This window comes from Styela clava, chromosome 9 (genome assembly GCF_964204865.1).
Source record: "Styela clava chromosome 9, kaStyClav1.hap1.2, whole genome shotgun sequence".
NCBI classification, from domain to species: domain Eukaryota; kingdom Metazoa; phylum Chordata; class Ascidiacea; order Stolidobranchia; family Styelidae; genus Styela; species Styela clava.
The window spans coordinates 15341151-15358597 of record NC_135258.1 but is presented as its reverse complement, the minus strand read 5'-3'; the positions used below and the strand labels follow the sequence as shown (position 1 = coordinate 15358597).

Here is a 17447-nt window from a genome sequence, read left to right as displayed (position 1 = left end):
AAATGTTCCCATACTTAGCCATTGCAACAAAGTGGTCGCAAGTGCTGGTGCTTATAAAGGAGTTTATAAAATAATAACCAACATTCGGAACATGTAGAGCAACAACTCTGAAAATTGGAATCATCCATCGTTTGCAGAGAAAATAGAGAGAGATTTTCCAAAACAATCTGTACATAGGTACACTATTCTAAAATGGTACTAATACTAGAATTTCTCAGACTGCAGGAAATAGAAACCTGAATGCGATAATATAAAAACGGTCCAATTCACAATTCAAATGTAATTTTACCAGCTAAAATATTCCACCAAACGAAATCCAAATCAATTCCAACAGTTGCATTTTTTACAAAGGTAGAATTTACAAAATATCCTTAGGCAATGCAATTCGAAATATTTTATGCAAAATCATTTGGCACAAATATTTTGTTCTTTTGAGAGAAATATTTTGTCCCTCTCAGTTCAGAACGGAGCTTGTGGGAATGTTTTCACAATATTTCTGAAAGAACTGGAATCATCACACGAGAAGTCTACAGTATCCATTAAAGCTTACTTGGAAGTTAGTCTTACCACCGACCATCTATTAGTGTATATTACAGAGTTGCACGATTTTTACATCATTTTGGCAGTGTTGAATAGCAGTGATTATTCAAATCTTCATTCATCAACAGCAATACTTTTCTTTTTCTTTGCCTTTTTCACTTTCTTAGGAGTTTCCCCAGATTCAAGGACAGAATCATCACCGATTGCAGATATTTCGGCTTTCGAAACATCAAGGCTTTTCCTTTTTTTCTTTTTGGCAGATTTGTCTGCATCCTGGGCAACTTCTGACACAATAACGGCCGCCTTTTTTTTCTTCTTTTTCTCTTTTACTGCCGAAGTCTCCATTTCTTCCTGTTCTTCATGTGACGAACCATTCATTTTATTCCCGGTTGCCGCAGCAGCTTTCTTTTTCTTCTTTTTCATTGATGAATCAGCATCCCCGATAGAAGCGTTAGTATCATCAGCTGTTGAAACTTCTTCCTCCAATGATGACCCGTTAACTTTTTTCTTTTTTTTCTTCTTCTTTCCCATACTCTGATCACCAACGGAACCGATTGTTTCATCTGCCGTCGTGTCAGCCATCGATTGTTCAGCTTTTGCTTTTTTCTTCTTTTTCTTTGATTTCTTGTCATTTTCGCCACCTTCTACTGACACTACAGAATCATTGATTGCCGAAACTTCCATACTTTCTTCCGCGCTTTCAGCAGCTTCCTATGTAAATATGAAACACAACTCGATTTACTAAAACTTGATCTCCTACATAATTCCATAAATATGAAGAATAATATATCTACACTCCCCGCGCTCCGGAGTATGTTTGGAGACAAACCATAACTTTGCTAAAAATAACATTAACAATTGAACCAGAAATATTTAGTTTGGGGATAGAACAGTTGCATGAACCTAACAAAATCTTTATTCTAGCTATAATCTAAAATTCTAAATTGACCAAAATTTAAAATTTATAATGCAAAATGTATAAAACAATACTTATAAAGTTACTTACAAAATAGGGGAAACAATATTACAGCTTAATTGCTTGATTTTTAAGACAATGTTGAGCAGATTTATATGTTTCAAATCGAGTGATGTCTTTCTGAAAACATCAAATTCACCCAATAATGGCGCAAACTGATATAAATAATGCGTACATACAGCAATATTACATTGTCCAAACAGATTTCAAATAGTTGAAAAAAAAAATAGACATCACTACCTTTTTCTTTTTCTTCTTTTTTTTCTTCTCAGAAGTGTCAAGTGCTGATGTTTCATTCTGTTAACATAATGAAAAGTGGTTGAAACTTGAGCAACACACAAAAGTCTGTTTTGAAAATTCATGCTCGATTTGTCAATTAACGCAAGCCAGTTCATGATGGCAAGCAAGTTAAATTTGCCTTTTTAGGATATTTACATTTATTCATACAAAGCTCATGAAACACCAAAGTCTGTGGACCATTGCCCCCAGTTGTGAACTGCTGCCCTGAATTCAAATATAGCATGATGGGCGAATCCCACATAGACAGACTCTGCCCTATAAAACCCCATACAATAAACACAAAGATAATTCCAAATTTCGAAAATAGGCCAGTGTTATAATATCAGATGCTTCAATTTAACCTTTAAGTGTTATGTTGTCAGAATTTAAAACTTCAAATGGGGGTAAATTTCAAGGCTTATATTAAAATTGAAGTTTAATTTGCGATTAACATGAAATACATTTGCCAATAGTCAAGATGTTATGGTCAAGTGTACATACTTCTCAATAAAGATTTCTTATCTAATCTGCGCCGGGAATGGAATTATTGAATAATCAGAAGCCAGAGATAACTTAAATACTATAAAGTCTTGAGTTCAGTAAATGAGTGATACCAATATAACAGCATGCATGATTACAACAAAAAATCACCTCAAGTTTAGGACGCTTAGCAGGACTGGCTGCCTCATTATCCTCTCCATCAGAAACAATTTGAGAAATCTCCATTTCTTCCACTTCCGATTTTCTTTTCTTCTTTTTCTTTTTTTTCTTCATCGATTCGTCAGCAGCATCTCCATTGATTTTTTCTGTTTTTATAAACTCAGCAGCCTGTAAGAACATCGATAGAAAATTTCCTAAATCTCTATAGGTGTACAAACTCAGAAACATCAAATATAAAAAGGGAATAGACTATCACAAATTTATTACCTCTGCTAAAGCTTCTTTCATAACATCTACATTCTTTCTTGGTGTATCGCCTGTTTCGAAAAATTTCAGTCTTTCCTCCACTTGTTCTTTCAATTTTTCCCCAAAAATATTGCTCGGTTGCTCTGGAAGAAAAAGAAAAGATGGATAAAATATCCAAAAGAAAATGGCAGGTTTGCACAAGGGTTTGATTGTGGCCTGCTGTTTTTATTAACAGGAATCTAGATTTACAGCATTATGCTGATTTGACATTGAAAGTTCGCTTAAATATGCCCAAGTTGTCATCAAAATTAGATTGCACACTGATTATGATTATTTAACCTCAATTACAAATTACTGATAAGAAAGCATTGACACTTTTGAGTATTTAATTCTGCTCAATAGTTTTGATTTGAATAAAGTTAAATCAAAAATGATACCAGATTCGAAACAGTGTAACTTTTTTTCAAGCCTCAGACAGACCCGTATAACATTGGCCGTCAGTCATGACAGCAAACTATTTTATATCAAAAAAAATTCATAAACCCCAACCTATCAGCACATGCTAGAAAAAACTATTTTAATAAAAATTACAGACTATAGGAGTAGTTGTCAATTACCTGAGAAGCAATCAATTCTTGAAGCCATTGAGCATTTATTTGCGAGAAATCGAGATATTCTTCCCTTGTTTTTGGCAGCAGCTCGTCCAATAAATGTCGAATGAAAGATAAGACCATATTTCGGAGTGTTACCTTTCGTCTTCAAAGCCCTAAAAAGTTGAGCAAACTCTCGAAATGAAAAAAATTAACATTTAAGATCTAATCTCTTCAAAATTCCCCAGATAATTGTACAGTTGGGCTACTAAATTGGAAATAGTGTATGTAAAAAGCTCCAACCTGAATAAAGCCTTTTCCGCTCCAAGAATTTGTACTGTAGAGGCTGGATATTTAGCCAAGTTTGTTAAACTGCCTGCATGAGAGATAAGTCTAGCACCAACCTAGAAAAAAAATAGGAAAGCATCACATCAAAGAATTTATCAATACTAAACTAGTAATTATACTGAGGCAGAGGCACCATCATACATAATCGTTATACTTTATTAAAAAAAAAAACCAACTCATGAAAACCATAATAAAATGAAATTTTTGATAGGACCAAAAGCATCCAAAGATAACAATAGTTTAAATAAAATTTTATTTTGACAACTTCAATGATGAGGAAACAAAAATTTGCGTTCTAACAGTGAAATTTATTCGCATTTCCTAAAACAAGTAGCATGTCAAGTAGTGTAATATTAGCTAAGACCAGAAATACTCGATTTTTTTGGCGGCTTAACCAGTGCCATGTTATGCAAATTTTTAAATAAAAAACCCACCATGTCTCCAATGAGTGATGCAAGATTTGGTGCCACAGATTCCATTCTGCTGTGTAAATATTGTACTAAAGATCTTCTATATTCAGCCAGAGAAATAACTCTTGCAGAAAACGACTGAATATTGATCAAATCGATTGGCGAAATATCCATACCTAACGAATAGAAAAGATTTTTTTACACGGCCTTTTTTGCTACGAATAAGCAGGCATCGATATATAATAATCCACCTTATTTCTGAAAGACAGCATTAAGTCTCCAAGTTACTACATCACAGATGAGGTGATGGGCATGGGATTAGAATTACAATATTGAATTCTGTTCGCTGCCTAAACAATCAAGCTATTACACCCACAAAGAAACACGTACTTTGAATAAAAAACAACAAATATTCGTTTTCAAGTAGAAACAACATACCCATTGACATTTTTGAAGCATCAATGATGGCCTTCGATTTGGCAGAATCCATTGTGATTTCATCCATTTTTTCAATGAAAGTTTCATCAGCACCTGACAATATTTTGCGATTTCCAACCAGTTTTACCATGCGACAATATTGGTAATTTTCACTGACAACCTTTACCATTTCTGGAAAATGGTAGGAGTACCATTCTCTGAAAAAAACAAACATTTTAATAAATTTAAATAAAAAAAAATTTGACTCATCACTCATCAGCAGTTTAAGCAAAATGCTGAAAAAATTTGCTAGAATGGGCCAATTTTTTCAATTTAAAATCTTTCGTTTTTAATCAGAAGTGCTGAAATACATACGGTTGTTATGGGATAGGATTTTCATATTTAGTTGGTGGGGAGAAAGGAAAGAAGATAGATAAGACAGAATAATCTTATGACGTACCACAGCCTCTTGTTCAGAAAGCTGTCCATGTCCTGTATAGGATTTGGTCAGTCAGATATTTGTTTCAGATGCATGATTTTAATGGAGCACGCCTTAACCGACCGGTGGAGACGTGAACTACCCTACGGCGATAAGGTGTACAGTAATCTTCTTACACATAATTATCCACTACAAGATTCGAATCTAAGCAGGGTTATCAAACGGCAATGGCAACACATTTTCCTAACATTTCCTTAACATTAATTGCTAATGATCAAAATTTAAAATTAAATAGTCTCATAAAAAATTACAGATTACCTGACCCTCATTGAAAAAGTGTTGATGTCTTTGTCAAGTTGATCCAGTAATGCGATACTTTGAATGATCATGTTATCAGCACGATTCACATTGAATTTGACTTTAGCTCGGGAATAACTGTGAGCCAAACCCAATTGAGCTTTAGCCTCACCTTGTGGAGTCAAACCCTTCACAAGATTTGCGAAATGTAGTCGCAAGCCTTTAGAATAGAAAAACATGACAAAAACAGAAAAATTCATTTTATTAAAGTCTTTATAAACCGGAATTCTTAGACATTACTGCCACTGGATTACTTTTATTACTAAAATTATCTATGCATGATAGTAATTCAAAATCAATACAAATTTTTATTGTAAAGTTTGCCAATTACCCAACCATTCTTGAAATACAGCATTAGCATCGAAGCTTAATACAAGCTACTAACACGAAACAATCCGACTTAACTACCATTAATATTATTGTTCTTCAGTTCAAGACTTACCAAAAAAAAATATCCCTTCTTTTTGGGAAAAGCTCAGACAGACCACAATGTTTTACATCAACATAGTTTTGCCACGTGTAGCACAACTATTTTACCACACACCACATCATGGGTGAATGGTATAACCAATCTGGTAACCGACCAGATCTGGTTTTATGATTGGGTCACGTCATCACTGCTTCGCCCGTTATAACAAGTCACCTTAGATGCAATTTACAATAGTGTGGCAATAAAAATATGACCCAATTTATAAAATATTTTTTTCTGTTATCATCTGCTGATACACCTATTAAAAATTCAGAAACATAAGGAAACTGATAAAAGAATTTCAATGCACAGTATAAAATGCTCCATTTTGATTAATTTTCTCTAGAACGCAACATAAACCACATCTACAAACATGGGTTTATACTGAATTAAGGACAAGAAGGGTCTCCATTCTTGAATACAATTTTTTCCCCAAGCTTGTCATTTACTTCGATATATGGTGAATTTCATACTAAAATATTGGACACTAAGAGAAGAGGCTGATGAATATTGCTCATCCAAAAATCCTATAAATAGAATCAAAAAACGTGACTTCTCGATTATAACAGTATCAAGTTAAAAAATTAATGACACTTGAGGCAAAACAACTAACTATTTTACGAAAAAAGTCGAAAAAGGGGTTTCGGTCCTAAATTCTGTCCTTATACTTTACCCCTGAATATTTCTGTTACAGCGTCCCCAACTGCACATTTGATTCCAAGTTCATCCTGTATTGTTGCCGTTATTCTTGTATCAGACACACCAAGTTCGAACCCTGATTTCTTTGCTTTTTTACCAGTTGGAACATTAGTTTCCAGAAACAATTTCAAATCATCATGAACAATACCTAGAAGAAGATATTATTATGAAAAGAAGGTTAACAAAGTCATAGAATTTTGAAATAAGAAGTCATAATATACGTAATAGAAATATGCGTAAACATGCCGAATTTGGGTATATTTGATAAAAGAAATGTTTTATTGTTAGGAAGCAAAAGCGACAGGTTTTTAGAATTTCTTGGAGATGTTCAATTTCTATTTGAAATGATGCAGAATAGATTAATCTATTAAAGTGGGTAATTTCACCACTCAAGTCAGTCAGTGGTCGTGGTATGCCATATGCTCAAGCAGTCTTATCAGCTTTACCATTGTGATTGTGTAAATGAGTAAAATATGGTTATGATTTGAGCTTACTATAATACTTAACCATTTATTTTCAAAAAGGGCAAAACCAGGATAATAAACAAATGAAAGAGGTACGATTCATCAGATCACATGCATTTGACACAAAGAAAACAGTAAAGAACAACACTAAGAAAATCAGATTCAAAACTGTTAAGTCTTCTGAACAATGAAGCATTTCATGCATTCTATCAGAGGGTCTGGATAAACAGCCAATGGTTTGTATAAAACAACTATCGTTCTTCTAGGTATTGGTCTTTAGTTTGGCATAGGAATAGCTGGTAAGAGTGTATACTAACCTTCAGAAATAGCGTTAGCATTGTCCAGTGCATTAGTTCCCGACTTAAATGGAGAAAATGCAATCAATTTAACAATGGTCTTGAATAGAGCGACATCTGTGATTGCTCTCTCGACTGTCGGCAACAGTGCTCCAACTTCTTCTACTTCTTGCACATGAAACAGCGAATATCCAGTTGCGTGTTCGTACAGAATGTACAACTGAAACAAACAAAATTGTTTAGAGAATAATGGGTACTCCTGAAGTATGCGCACCAAGCTGTCGCACAACCTGAACCCTAACCTGGAACACAACTTGACTTCAGGTTGTGCGCCATCTTGGTGCGCATAGGTTGGTGTAGCCAGTCTGCGGACGATTTCATTCAAACCGCTATAAAACAAAAACCAATATTTCAAACCCGTTAATTTTTTCACCGTAGGTGCATTGGCATTTATTCTACACGCTGAACTTCGAATTAACTTTCTACGACCAGGGGTTAAAGCTAAACAAACCACCAAAGTACGAGACTCTGAAGACGTATTTGCGACCGAACGACCAGTGTGCGATCACGGATTACAAGCCTTGAACATCGTTTCTGCTGCGTCGAGACTAGGGCATACGCAGCCATGCGTGAAAAAATGGGCTTCTAATTGCATTTCTGACCGTCATATATTTTGAGAACACGGTTATTTCGAACAAAATTCTTCAAATTATAAACAAAGCACCGCATCACAGCAATCAAACAGACAAAAACACGGTGGTCGCAAATTAGTTGACAAAGATATTATTGACGTATTGGAAATGCGCACCCCCCTACTTTGAATGTAGAAACGCGAAACTTTAAAGATGGTTAAAAGCAACACAACTCTACCCACCTGCCAAGTTTCATCTCTTTATCTCTTATATTTGTATGGATTTTCAAGCTTTTTTAAAGGAACAATGGGTAGTTGGCGACATGGTAAAATGGTCTGTTTTTTTTCTTCGGTCAGGTTTTCGGTCTTAACTTTTTTATTTGTGGCCGCATTTTAGTGTAATTTCGCCGAGCTACGAGGGATAAGTGGACGATAACGCGTGAGAAATATCGTCGCGGTTCGTTAATTTTTTCGACATTAATTCAATCGATGAAGTTGATGGTCGCAGATAGGTCATGGCCGCAAAGTGGGTAAGCCACCCTACTTCAGGAGGTCCGAATAATGATTGTGAATTCTGGAATTGTCTCAGTTTGTGAAACCTCAAGATTCGGGTTGTCAAAATTGCTTGGTTTATCAACTTTTTAACATCTATTTAAACTTATTTATAATTAATTGTCTTCAAATAAAGGGGTTATTTTTGAAATCGAACCACTGTGATGTACTGCCCATATATATTCCAGTTATCTGGTTATTGCTTATCGGTTATCAGAGTCTGACAGTCCAGAAGGATGCAGGTATATAAATGATTATATATTTGGCAGACTATAAGAAAATTATTATAGGCCTACAACCACACAATCAATATAAGCAAACATGTTGCTGTGTTACCGTACCGGTACGGTACTAGTTACGTTCATGTTTTGTAAGTTCTTAAGTTGGCCTACCGCGGCGAAGAGACAGGCAACAAAATATTCTATATAAATTTCACCACTAGGCCTACACTCTGAAATATAAAAACATATTCACATAATTTTATTTGTATTAAATAATACTACGTCAGTACATCCTATTACTACAATTTCGGTAAACTAAATGTACTTACCATTTTGCAAGAACTTGTTGTCGCCGTTCGCAGCAACAAATACGTCTGTCTGCTCGCTGAGACCACGAGGAGATTTCGACCGAAAAATCGTTTATTATTTATTATTTACGTAAACCCAGTTACATATTCATTTATATATTTATACATTTATATAATAAATGAATAGGGTAAAACAATCAGATAATTTTTTTATTTCAATATTTTTTTTAAAAAGAATATAAACCAATAAGACAACGTAATCCTATGTAATTTTGTGCAAATGGATTGCGGAGAATCATCAAAATGGATGTTTCCCCGACCCTTGACCCAAGAATTTTTTTCTAAAGTACATACAAGATACAATGCACATTTCTGATGCTCATGTTGAGAGTATTTTGAAAAATTGGCGCTTCAAAACCATCATTTTTCATAAATGTATTTATCCAAATATCGCTTGCGGGTATTGATAGCTAGTTTTAGCCCAGTCTCGCTGGTGTGGTACATCGTGCTGAGCGTTAGGAATATGCTCGCCGCGAACCTCTGATTACACCGCGTGGGTTCGCAGATCCGATCTCATGCGGGGATAGTTATGTGCGAAAGGATTGGTGGACTCATCGCCGCCGTAGAGTAGTACACGTAATCTCTGGTAGGTTAAGGCTTTCTCTACCATCAAGTCCATGCCTCTAAAAACAAATAACTGACTAACTAATCCCCTACTCCGACATGTAGGCTACTGGTAACTGAACGAGTGTCCGTGGTTCGTCATATGATTAAGCCGTCTTATCGGCTTTCTTATTCTCGGGATAAATATGTATATCCCATTGCAGCCCTTTTTTTAGAAAATTTACTAAATATACAAAAACTCATCTGAAAACAAAATGACATTCAAGTTACTTGATTTACTAGAGATGAATTTGATTTAAAACTAATCTTTGGACACACAACTAAAAACTGACAAACAACACCCAAAACCCCGTAAAAATGGCAATGTTTACATCCATAGACGTGTATATATAAAAAATTTCTGAGCTACTGCACTAATTGCTAACTTATTGGTGATTAGTTACTGTTGCAGAAATATACAAGGAAATAGACGCTCTGGGAAACAATCATATCACGTGCCGCTGGTTTTGCGTAGCTCGCTCTCTTTTGGTATTTTGTTTCAGCTAAAAATTAGCTCAGGGAATTTGTTGAGATTGCAATTAAACTTAGTTTTAGCACGAGGCTTATTATTTTCCAATTTTGCTTTTGTAACACTGTAAATATTGTTCATAAAATGTAACTTTTGACGTCACACTTTCATGGCCCGCCAGTCTAGATGATCAAAATATTTGACCCCTGGTACAAACCCCTTGCCCACCCCTGTTTTAGACACATTGTCTATTCGGAACGAGAAAATACATTGAACAAGGGTTGTAGCTTTTTTAATGGACATAGCGAGAAAATATTTTAAGAGAATTTGCTCAATACCAGTTCACCCGCACTCATTAAGAAGTAAAGGAGACTACTTTTGAGTATTATTACGCGTAAGCCCTGAACTGCCAAGAGCAGAGCCGGATTTAGACAATGAGAACCCTAGAGTCCAGAGGTAGGCAACAACCCCTGATTTATCCGATGAAACTTGGTGTATAATAAATTTCGTGGCAGCAAAAAAATTGAAAGCGAAAAATGATTATACCTTAGAGTTGAGTTGGTAAATAATGGAAGAATGCGATAAAAGGAGGGAATACAAGAGAGAAGTGCAGAAAAAGAACTATTGCAGATATGGATTACCATTCTTGAAAATCTTCCGTGCTTGAAAAATTTTGCAACTGCATTACTCTTTATGTTTTCATCAGCATATGGTTGTGTATCTCTGTTCCCAGTTATGAACTTTATTTTAAGTTTTGTAATAGGATTAGCCAAACTGATGAAACTAGTAGTTGGTGTACTTCTCGGAAAGTTTCAAAATATAGACCTGATGTAAAATCTCAGTCAGTGGTAAAGCAGCAGCAGATGTCACACTGATGTGGCATGAAAAAAGTAATAAAATCATTTTGTCAGATTGTTATTTTATTAAAAAGTAACTCAATATATACTTGTGTGAAAGTGTATGTTTTTCTTTGTCGATAATGCTTATTTTGGCACGCAAACTGAAAAAGGTTGCCCACCCTTGCACTATAGATTATGCTATTTATCAGGACCCTCTAACAATAACGTCACAACCAAGGTTCCCTCTAAGCTGCCAACCGCGCAATTGCGCAGTATCACTAGAACATTTGCGCAGTAAAATCTCATTCTCGCGCAGTTGCAACATTTCGTTTTCAAATCGTGGCTCATATTTCATATGTCATATTTATTACCGCTCAACTAGAATGCTCGTTTTATGTTTCACGCGTATTCTGGTAAACACTAGTCATTGTGATGTCACACACCTGTCTGTTACGAATACCTTAATTTTTGTATGCCAGCGTGGGTCAGTTTTTAAAATTTTCATCGCGCGCTCTGGATTTCGTGTTGTCGACCCGGCTAAATCTTGTTATTGTTCGTAGTGTAATCAAACAGATGAAGATATGAGAAAATTTAGAATTTTAATAGGTATCAAATGTTGCAAAGCTGGTGCCCATTGTTTGTTACAGGAAATTTGTTGGTTGCTCGTAGCCGTATGGTTAGGCTAATGAACCGTAAATATATGGTTAAACTAGTTGGAATTTCAAGAAGGGCTGAGTTTGAGCGAGTGCTAGCACTGTTGCCTCCTAAATCTCTAGATTGGTACACACGTGGCCATGAGCTTATACTGAATGATACCGATGTTATATAGCGATGTTGTGAGTATGTTTCACCAGAAATTACTAAAAAAAAATTTTAAGCGTTTTCATATTCAGCATATTAACCAAAACCAATAATATACTAGTTTTCTTTATCTGACGTTTGTGTGTGAAATGTCTATTCAGGGAAGTAAAGCTAAAAATAAGAAAATTCATTTTAAAGTGGAATGGCTAAATACAACAGTGAAGTGTTCGACACTCATTTGCGATCTTGATACCGGTATGCATAAGCTAAAACAACTGCTGAACTTTGCGAAATTTATTACTATTCCACGTCAAGGAATGTGATAATCCACAAAGTTTGTCGGGAAGTGGCACCTGTTAGTAATTTGGAAAAAGAAAATCATGGGAGGGAATAAGAAGTTGATTATTTAAAACGCCATTTGAATAATAAAAAAGCACATTGACGCACTAGATGCTTTAACGATTAAGCGAAACGTGGAAGCAAGAGGAGGTTGTTCGAACTTTTTCACCGCAATACCGACCGCTGAAGAAAGTGAAGTTTTGAAAACCCCATCAAGTGAAATGAAGCCTCACATAGATAGTGTTCCACCACGTTTTAAGCTTAATTCATCAATATTGTCCCGCAAATTAATAAATCGTCGCATGTCAACATACACTAAATTGCCACATTCCTGGTGAAGCAAAAATTATGGCTTCGAATTTTTGATAAGCATAGACTTTGTCGCCAGGGAAAAAAATCATTCGGAGCATAAGACAAGCAAAATTTCATTTCTGATTTTGATGAAAGCAATGATATTTCAACAACAAAAATGTCGAGATCGTACATCAAGTATTGTTCTTTGGATGATTGTCGCTTGATTCAGCAATAAACAAAACAAACACGGACAAAATGTATAAACCTTGTAAAGGCATGAAAACAAAAAAAGCTATTTGAGTTAAACGTGTGCTTTGTTCGCATTCCGATGATATATAATAAGCTACTATTACTACATTTAACAAATTTGCAAATAATTTAGGATTCTGCTCAGCCTTAAAATAGTCTTGTTCAGTAAAAACAATATTTGCGCAGTGTGAAATTTTCTTAGAGGGAACACTGGTCACAACTAATCCATTATGACATGGTAGTAGACGTTTTCGTGTTAGTTATAAATTTGATGAATGTGATAAAGGACGTCATGAATAAAATTGCGTGAAATACAAAATTTCAACTACGGGTAAGTTACGTACGATAATCACCTAAGTAGATTGGATAGTAAAATGAATTTAAAAACACTCTGTCAAACTCATACAGTAATAAAACGTCATGGCGGCAGAAATCGGACGTATAAATAAATGTTAACATCCGTTTATTGTCTCGAGAGGTGGGAAGGCATGGTCCCCTTGCCGATAAATAAAACATACTAATAATTAAATATAGCTTTATATTTTTTCGAACGGTTCTGCGATAAAAAAAAAAAGACCAGAAATAGTCAAATATATCCTAATTTTTTAGGTTAATTGTTGCTTAGATAAATTAGTATATATATATATAGCTAGATATTGATATTTCATAATTTTTTTTTCAAAATATGAAGGCATTATGGTAAAACTGTTAAACTTAAACTGTTTCACTTTTAAATTTAAGGTAGAGTTTTTCAAGTTTAAACGAATTCATTTAGTCAAACGTATTTGGTCTCTACCCGTTTGAACGAATAATCTTTGTGGCAAGAATTATTGACCCGATTAAAAAAAAATTAAGCAAATTTCAGTTTCATGAAATTTAATTAGGTTTCATTCTGGAACAAGTCTTTACAATTTAAAATGATCCCCAGGCTTCAGTCCACCTTGCCTAATGGTAAATCCGCCACTTAACACAGACTCATGGCGACGCATCACGCACCATAATATCCCAATTGACGCAATACATGAATAACCACAAGTATAGGCGATCAAGAAATAGTTACAAGGCGGTGATTTCCAAATATCCAACCTCCTTGGAAAAAAATCTGACGTAGAAATATTTTAGACAAGTTATTAATGATAGTTAATATGATAAATCATTTTGGTGGCTGATAATTCTATCAAATATTCTATTGTAAAGTATGCATCGTAAAATATATTATTATTACCTTGTGCATATTGGTCCCATGACACGAAGATGCAAAGAGATAAATGTTCAATAATTAACACAGTAAATAAAACGATACATTATACCAACGAGTGAATAAACATGAGCAGTGGTGGCATGTCAGAACGCATACATGTAGTGCCGAGCAGTTTGATTATATTTGTATAGAGAAAGCAATAAACGCAGTTACATAATTGCATTTTTTTAATTTTTAAAGTTTTGCTTCTGATGAGCCCCTTTTATTTTTTGAATCTATTGCAACTGAAAGTCATGTTTAGTTTACCGATCAGCTTTATTCAAAAATTTTAGCTAAAGTAAATGAGGTCCGGGGCCCTAAAAGAAAGACAAAATACTTGATAGCAGTGAGCCTATAGCATTAAAAATAGACATATTGATATGCAACTGACATAAGGTGATGGGGATTGTTAGCAAAATGTGTTAAAATCATATTTTTTTTAAATTTAAATAGTCGACTTGAATAGTAATATCAAGTTCGTCATTAGAGAGTTAGTTACAATATGGCGCAAACTACACTTTGGTTTGTCATTTGCGCTTTCTTTATGATGTCACGAAGCACTGTGATGGCGTTGTCGTGTAACAAAATTGACTCTTGCAAGTAAGTTCGTATATATATATGTTATTATTAGTTTTAATTTCATAATGCTATACACAAGTTACATACAGATGGGAGACTCGGGGGAAAATTTACCCTTAAAAACTCAAATTTGGAGGAATGGACCCCCTTTGAGACGTCATATTTTATGCGTGTGTCTATGATCAAAAATATGACGTGCTGTATGGCACTGATTGGCAAATATATAGTGCAGATATACTCTACATCAGTGCTCTTCAACCGGGTATACGGTATACCCAAGTGTATTTCGTACAGCCTAAATCAGGGATTCCAAACTCTAATATAATAAATTATGAAATATTCAAGCGGAGACAATGCAAACGCGACGCACATCAAATATAAAAGGTCATTTACGCAAAGAACCGACGTGAGCACATTGTTTCATCACAAATTATATAGATAATGCGGTCACTTGTCTGGGTTGGTGATTTCGGCTGCCATGCATTTCGTTTAATTTTAGTTGAACATTATTCCCGTTGACGCTAAGGCCGCCAGTCATTGTAGTTTTCAGAAAAACATATTTTCAATTTGTTTTTACACTTACTTTTTCGCAACATGTCTTTTTCATAATCCTCTATTAAAAACCATTTTGTTGATACTTTAGGTGCGAAATGTCAGACGGTACAGGACAGATAAATCTAAAAGCACTGGGAACGCAAAGTGGAACGGATTCGGCATACAGCTTACCTGGGGGCGATGGGTGGCTTTACAAATATAATCCATGTTATCCATTTTCATGGGGAAGCATGACCGGATTAGCGGTAATCAACTTTAACTGATTCTAAAGGAAATTACGTAAACCTTGTAATATATTCTATTTTTGCCGTTTTTATTTTGATTAATAAAACAAGCATCAATATATTTTGATCGCTGTATGAATGGAATTTGAATATACCTTTGTTTGTTTGGAATTTGTTTATACCTGCAATCGAATTTAGGTGGTTCAGTCGACAAAAACGCTAAGTCATGTTTACGACCTTGGAACACAAAATTCAGCATATTTCAACACCACAGACACCGGAAAGGTCTCAATCCATTACACCGCTTTAGATGCTCAGAGGTACAATGGATTTTATTTCTACCCTTTTTATGTCTGGTAATGAAATGTGAAAATCTCCTACAAGGAAGAACAAACCATATTTACCATAAGCAGAAACTCACCGTTACATAATGCCCCCCTGTATGTGATAATGTACGTACACTCAAAGTATAAAGTTGTATACACCTCTTTAAACATTTGAAGACGCGTTAATAGAAAAAGTTGTGTATAGATATATGCTGGACTATGTTAATAAATGTTATGATCTTGTGCGTGCTTGCTTTTTTATTCAATATTCCTTCATTCTGATTTTATTTGTGCTTTTCAGAATGTCCCGAATTCAGTTAATCTGCGATGCTGGCGTTAATACACACGACTTGAGGTTTCTAGGAGAATTGGTCATAACCGAATATGTGAGCATTATAGTTTTTACTTTTTCTAACACTTTGGAATCCCTGAAATTCAAAACAGAATCAATGTGAAAAATGTCATGGAAAAATGTCACATGAACATGGATATAAAAGTTAGCTAATTCATTTCATTGACCTTGTATGATTTGCATTAAGAATGTAACTTTTTTGAATTGTTGTTAATGATGAAACATTACGCATTATGCAATTTGAAATATTTCCTGATAAACTTTTGATTTTTTGTTCACGAATTGTTTGAGTTAGGTGGTGCTTATATGTAAATGCAATGGTAGTTCAGTATAAAAATTTGTATTCTTAAAATTAAAAAAGAATAACATACATATATATAATTTCTACGTTTTAGGATTTCATATTATCATCTCCTTGCGCATGCCCGGGCCTGTGTAACGATGACGGAATCATAAATCCAGTTAATAATAATACCGTCAACCAAGATAGTAAGTTATATATGCTTTAAGTTTACTGTACAGTTTTAAAATAAAGTTATTTCGCTTGAGAATGCTATAATAATTGAAAATGAGTAAGGCAGTGATGGAATTTAGGGTGTTCGGCAAAGCTATAGATACCAACAATTAGGCTCGACATGGTTGAGGGATATGTTGTCAATGACTGATTTATTTGTTGAAAAAAGAACCTGTTTCCATAATTTTGAATAACATCACTGAGTACTAAGTTATACTCTGAATTGATAATATGGGCTCTATACGCCATTGCATATATTTTCACCATTATTGCTTTCAAACTATAGTCCGTACCCAAAGCGTTTAATTTTAAACATTGTTGTGGATGTTAGTTATTTGATTTTGCTTAATAGTCACTGCGTTCTATTTTCTGATTGTTCACAATTTTTTTCCAGGCGTTGACGTCATAATGCACGATTCATCTTATGGGTCGTACATGTGGATCGATGTAGGTGGGGCTATGGTGGCTTTACTATTTCACGATATTTTATTAGTTATGGTCATAGTGTGCGTTGTTTTTGTTATAAGAGCTACGGGTTGTTGCACGGAACCACAGAAAAATGTTCCCGGATTTGGACCCAGTGACGTCATCAACCAAGTTCAGGGAAAAACAAATAACGGAAACGTCAATTTCTCCGATATTTCAAGTGCTTGATCATATTTTGAACTGAACTCTTTGAACTGAAAACTTTTAGATACAATTCAAAACAAATTGTATTTTATGAATATAAACCAAACTTTTTTTTTGTGGTGTAAAGTACTCGTGTATTTCCATTCAGAATGTACAGTAAAATGTTATTCATTCCTGACAGACAATGAATAACAGAATATAGAGACTTATCTGAAATATTTAATTGATGTTCGAAAAAACGAAACTTCTTTATCTTTCCCTTTGCAACTCTTTGAAATTATGAGAACTTAGCCTTCAATACTATGCAAAAGTTAATCGATTTATTCTGTTGGTTGTTTTTACATAAAAGTGCAATACAAAATAGCTGAATAAAATTATGCAAGTATATATTTTCTTTCATTTCAGTGTAAATAGTATGGTTTTATCTAAAGTGTTCTAAATATTAATTTGTAAATAATCTTTTCATTTATA

At 34.5% G+C, this 17447-nt stretch overlaps 2 protein-coding genes across 2 annotated transcripts; one reads left to right on the top strand and one right to left on the bottom strand.

Annotated features, from left to right (window-relative positions):
• Positions 1 to 260: 260 nt before the first annotated feature.
• LOC120339241 (nucleolar protein 56-like) lies at positions 261 to 9080 on the bottom strand. Its single transcript, XM_039407333.2, has 12 exons — positions 8924 to 9080; positions 7212 to 7410; positions 6405 to 6578; positions 5224 to 5422; positions 4488 to 4684; positions 4074 to 4225; positions 3595 to 3695; positions 3319 to 3467; positions 2723 to 2844; positions 2447 to 2623; positions 1757 to 1813; positions 261 to 1251 (listed from the first exon to the last, which is right to left on the bottom strand). The coding sequence occupies exons 1-12, from the start codon at positions 8924 to 8926 to the stop codon at positions 655 to 657; spliced, it is 2127 nt and encodes a 708-aa protein (XP_039263267.2). The 5' UTR covers positions 8927 to 9080; the 3' UTR covers positions 261 to 654.
• Positions 9081 to 14253: 5173 nt separating this feature from the next.
• LOC120339715 (uncharacterized) lies at positions 14254 to 17199 on the top strand. Its single transcript, XM_039407905.2, has 6 exons — positions 14254 to 14396; positions 15019 to 15175; positions 15353 to 15474; positions 15782 to 15866; positions 16228 to 16321; positions 16741 to 17199. The coding sequence occupies exons 1-6, from the start codon at positions 14299 to 14301 to the stop codon at positions 16998 to 17000; spliced, it is 816 nt and encodes a 271-aa protein (XP_039263839.2). The 5' UTR covers positions 14254 to 14298; the 3' UTR covers positions 17001 to 17199.
• The last annotated feature ends 248 nt before the right edge of the window (positions 17200 to 17447 follow it).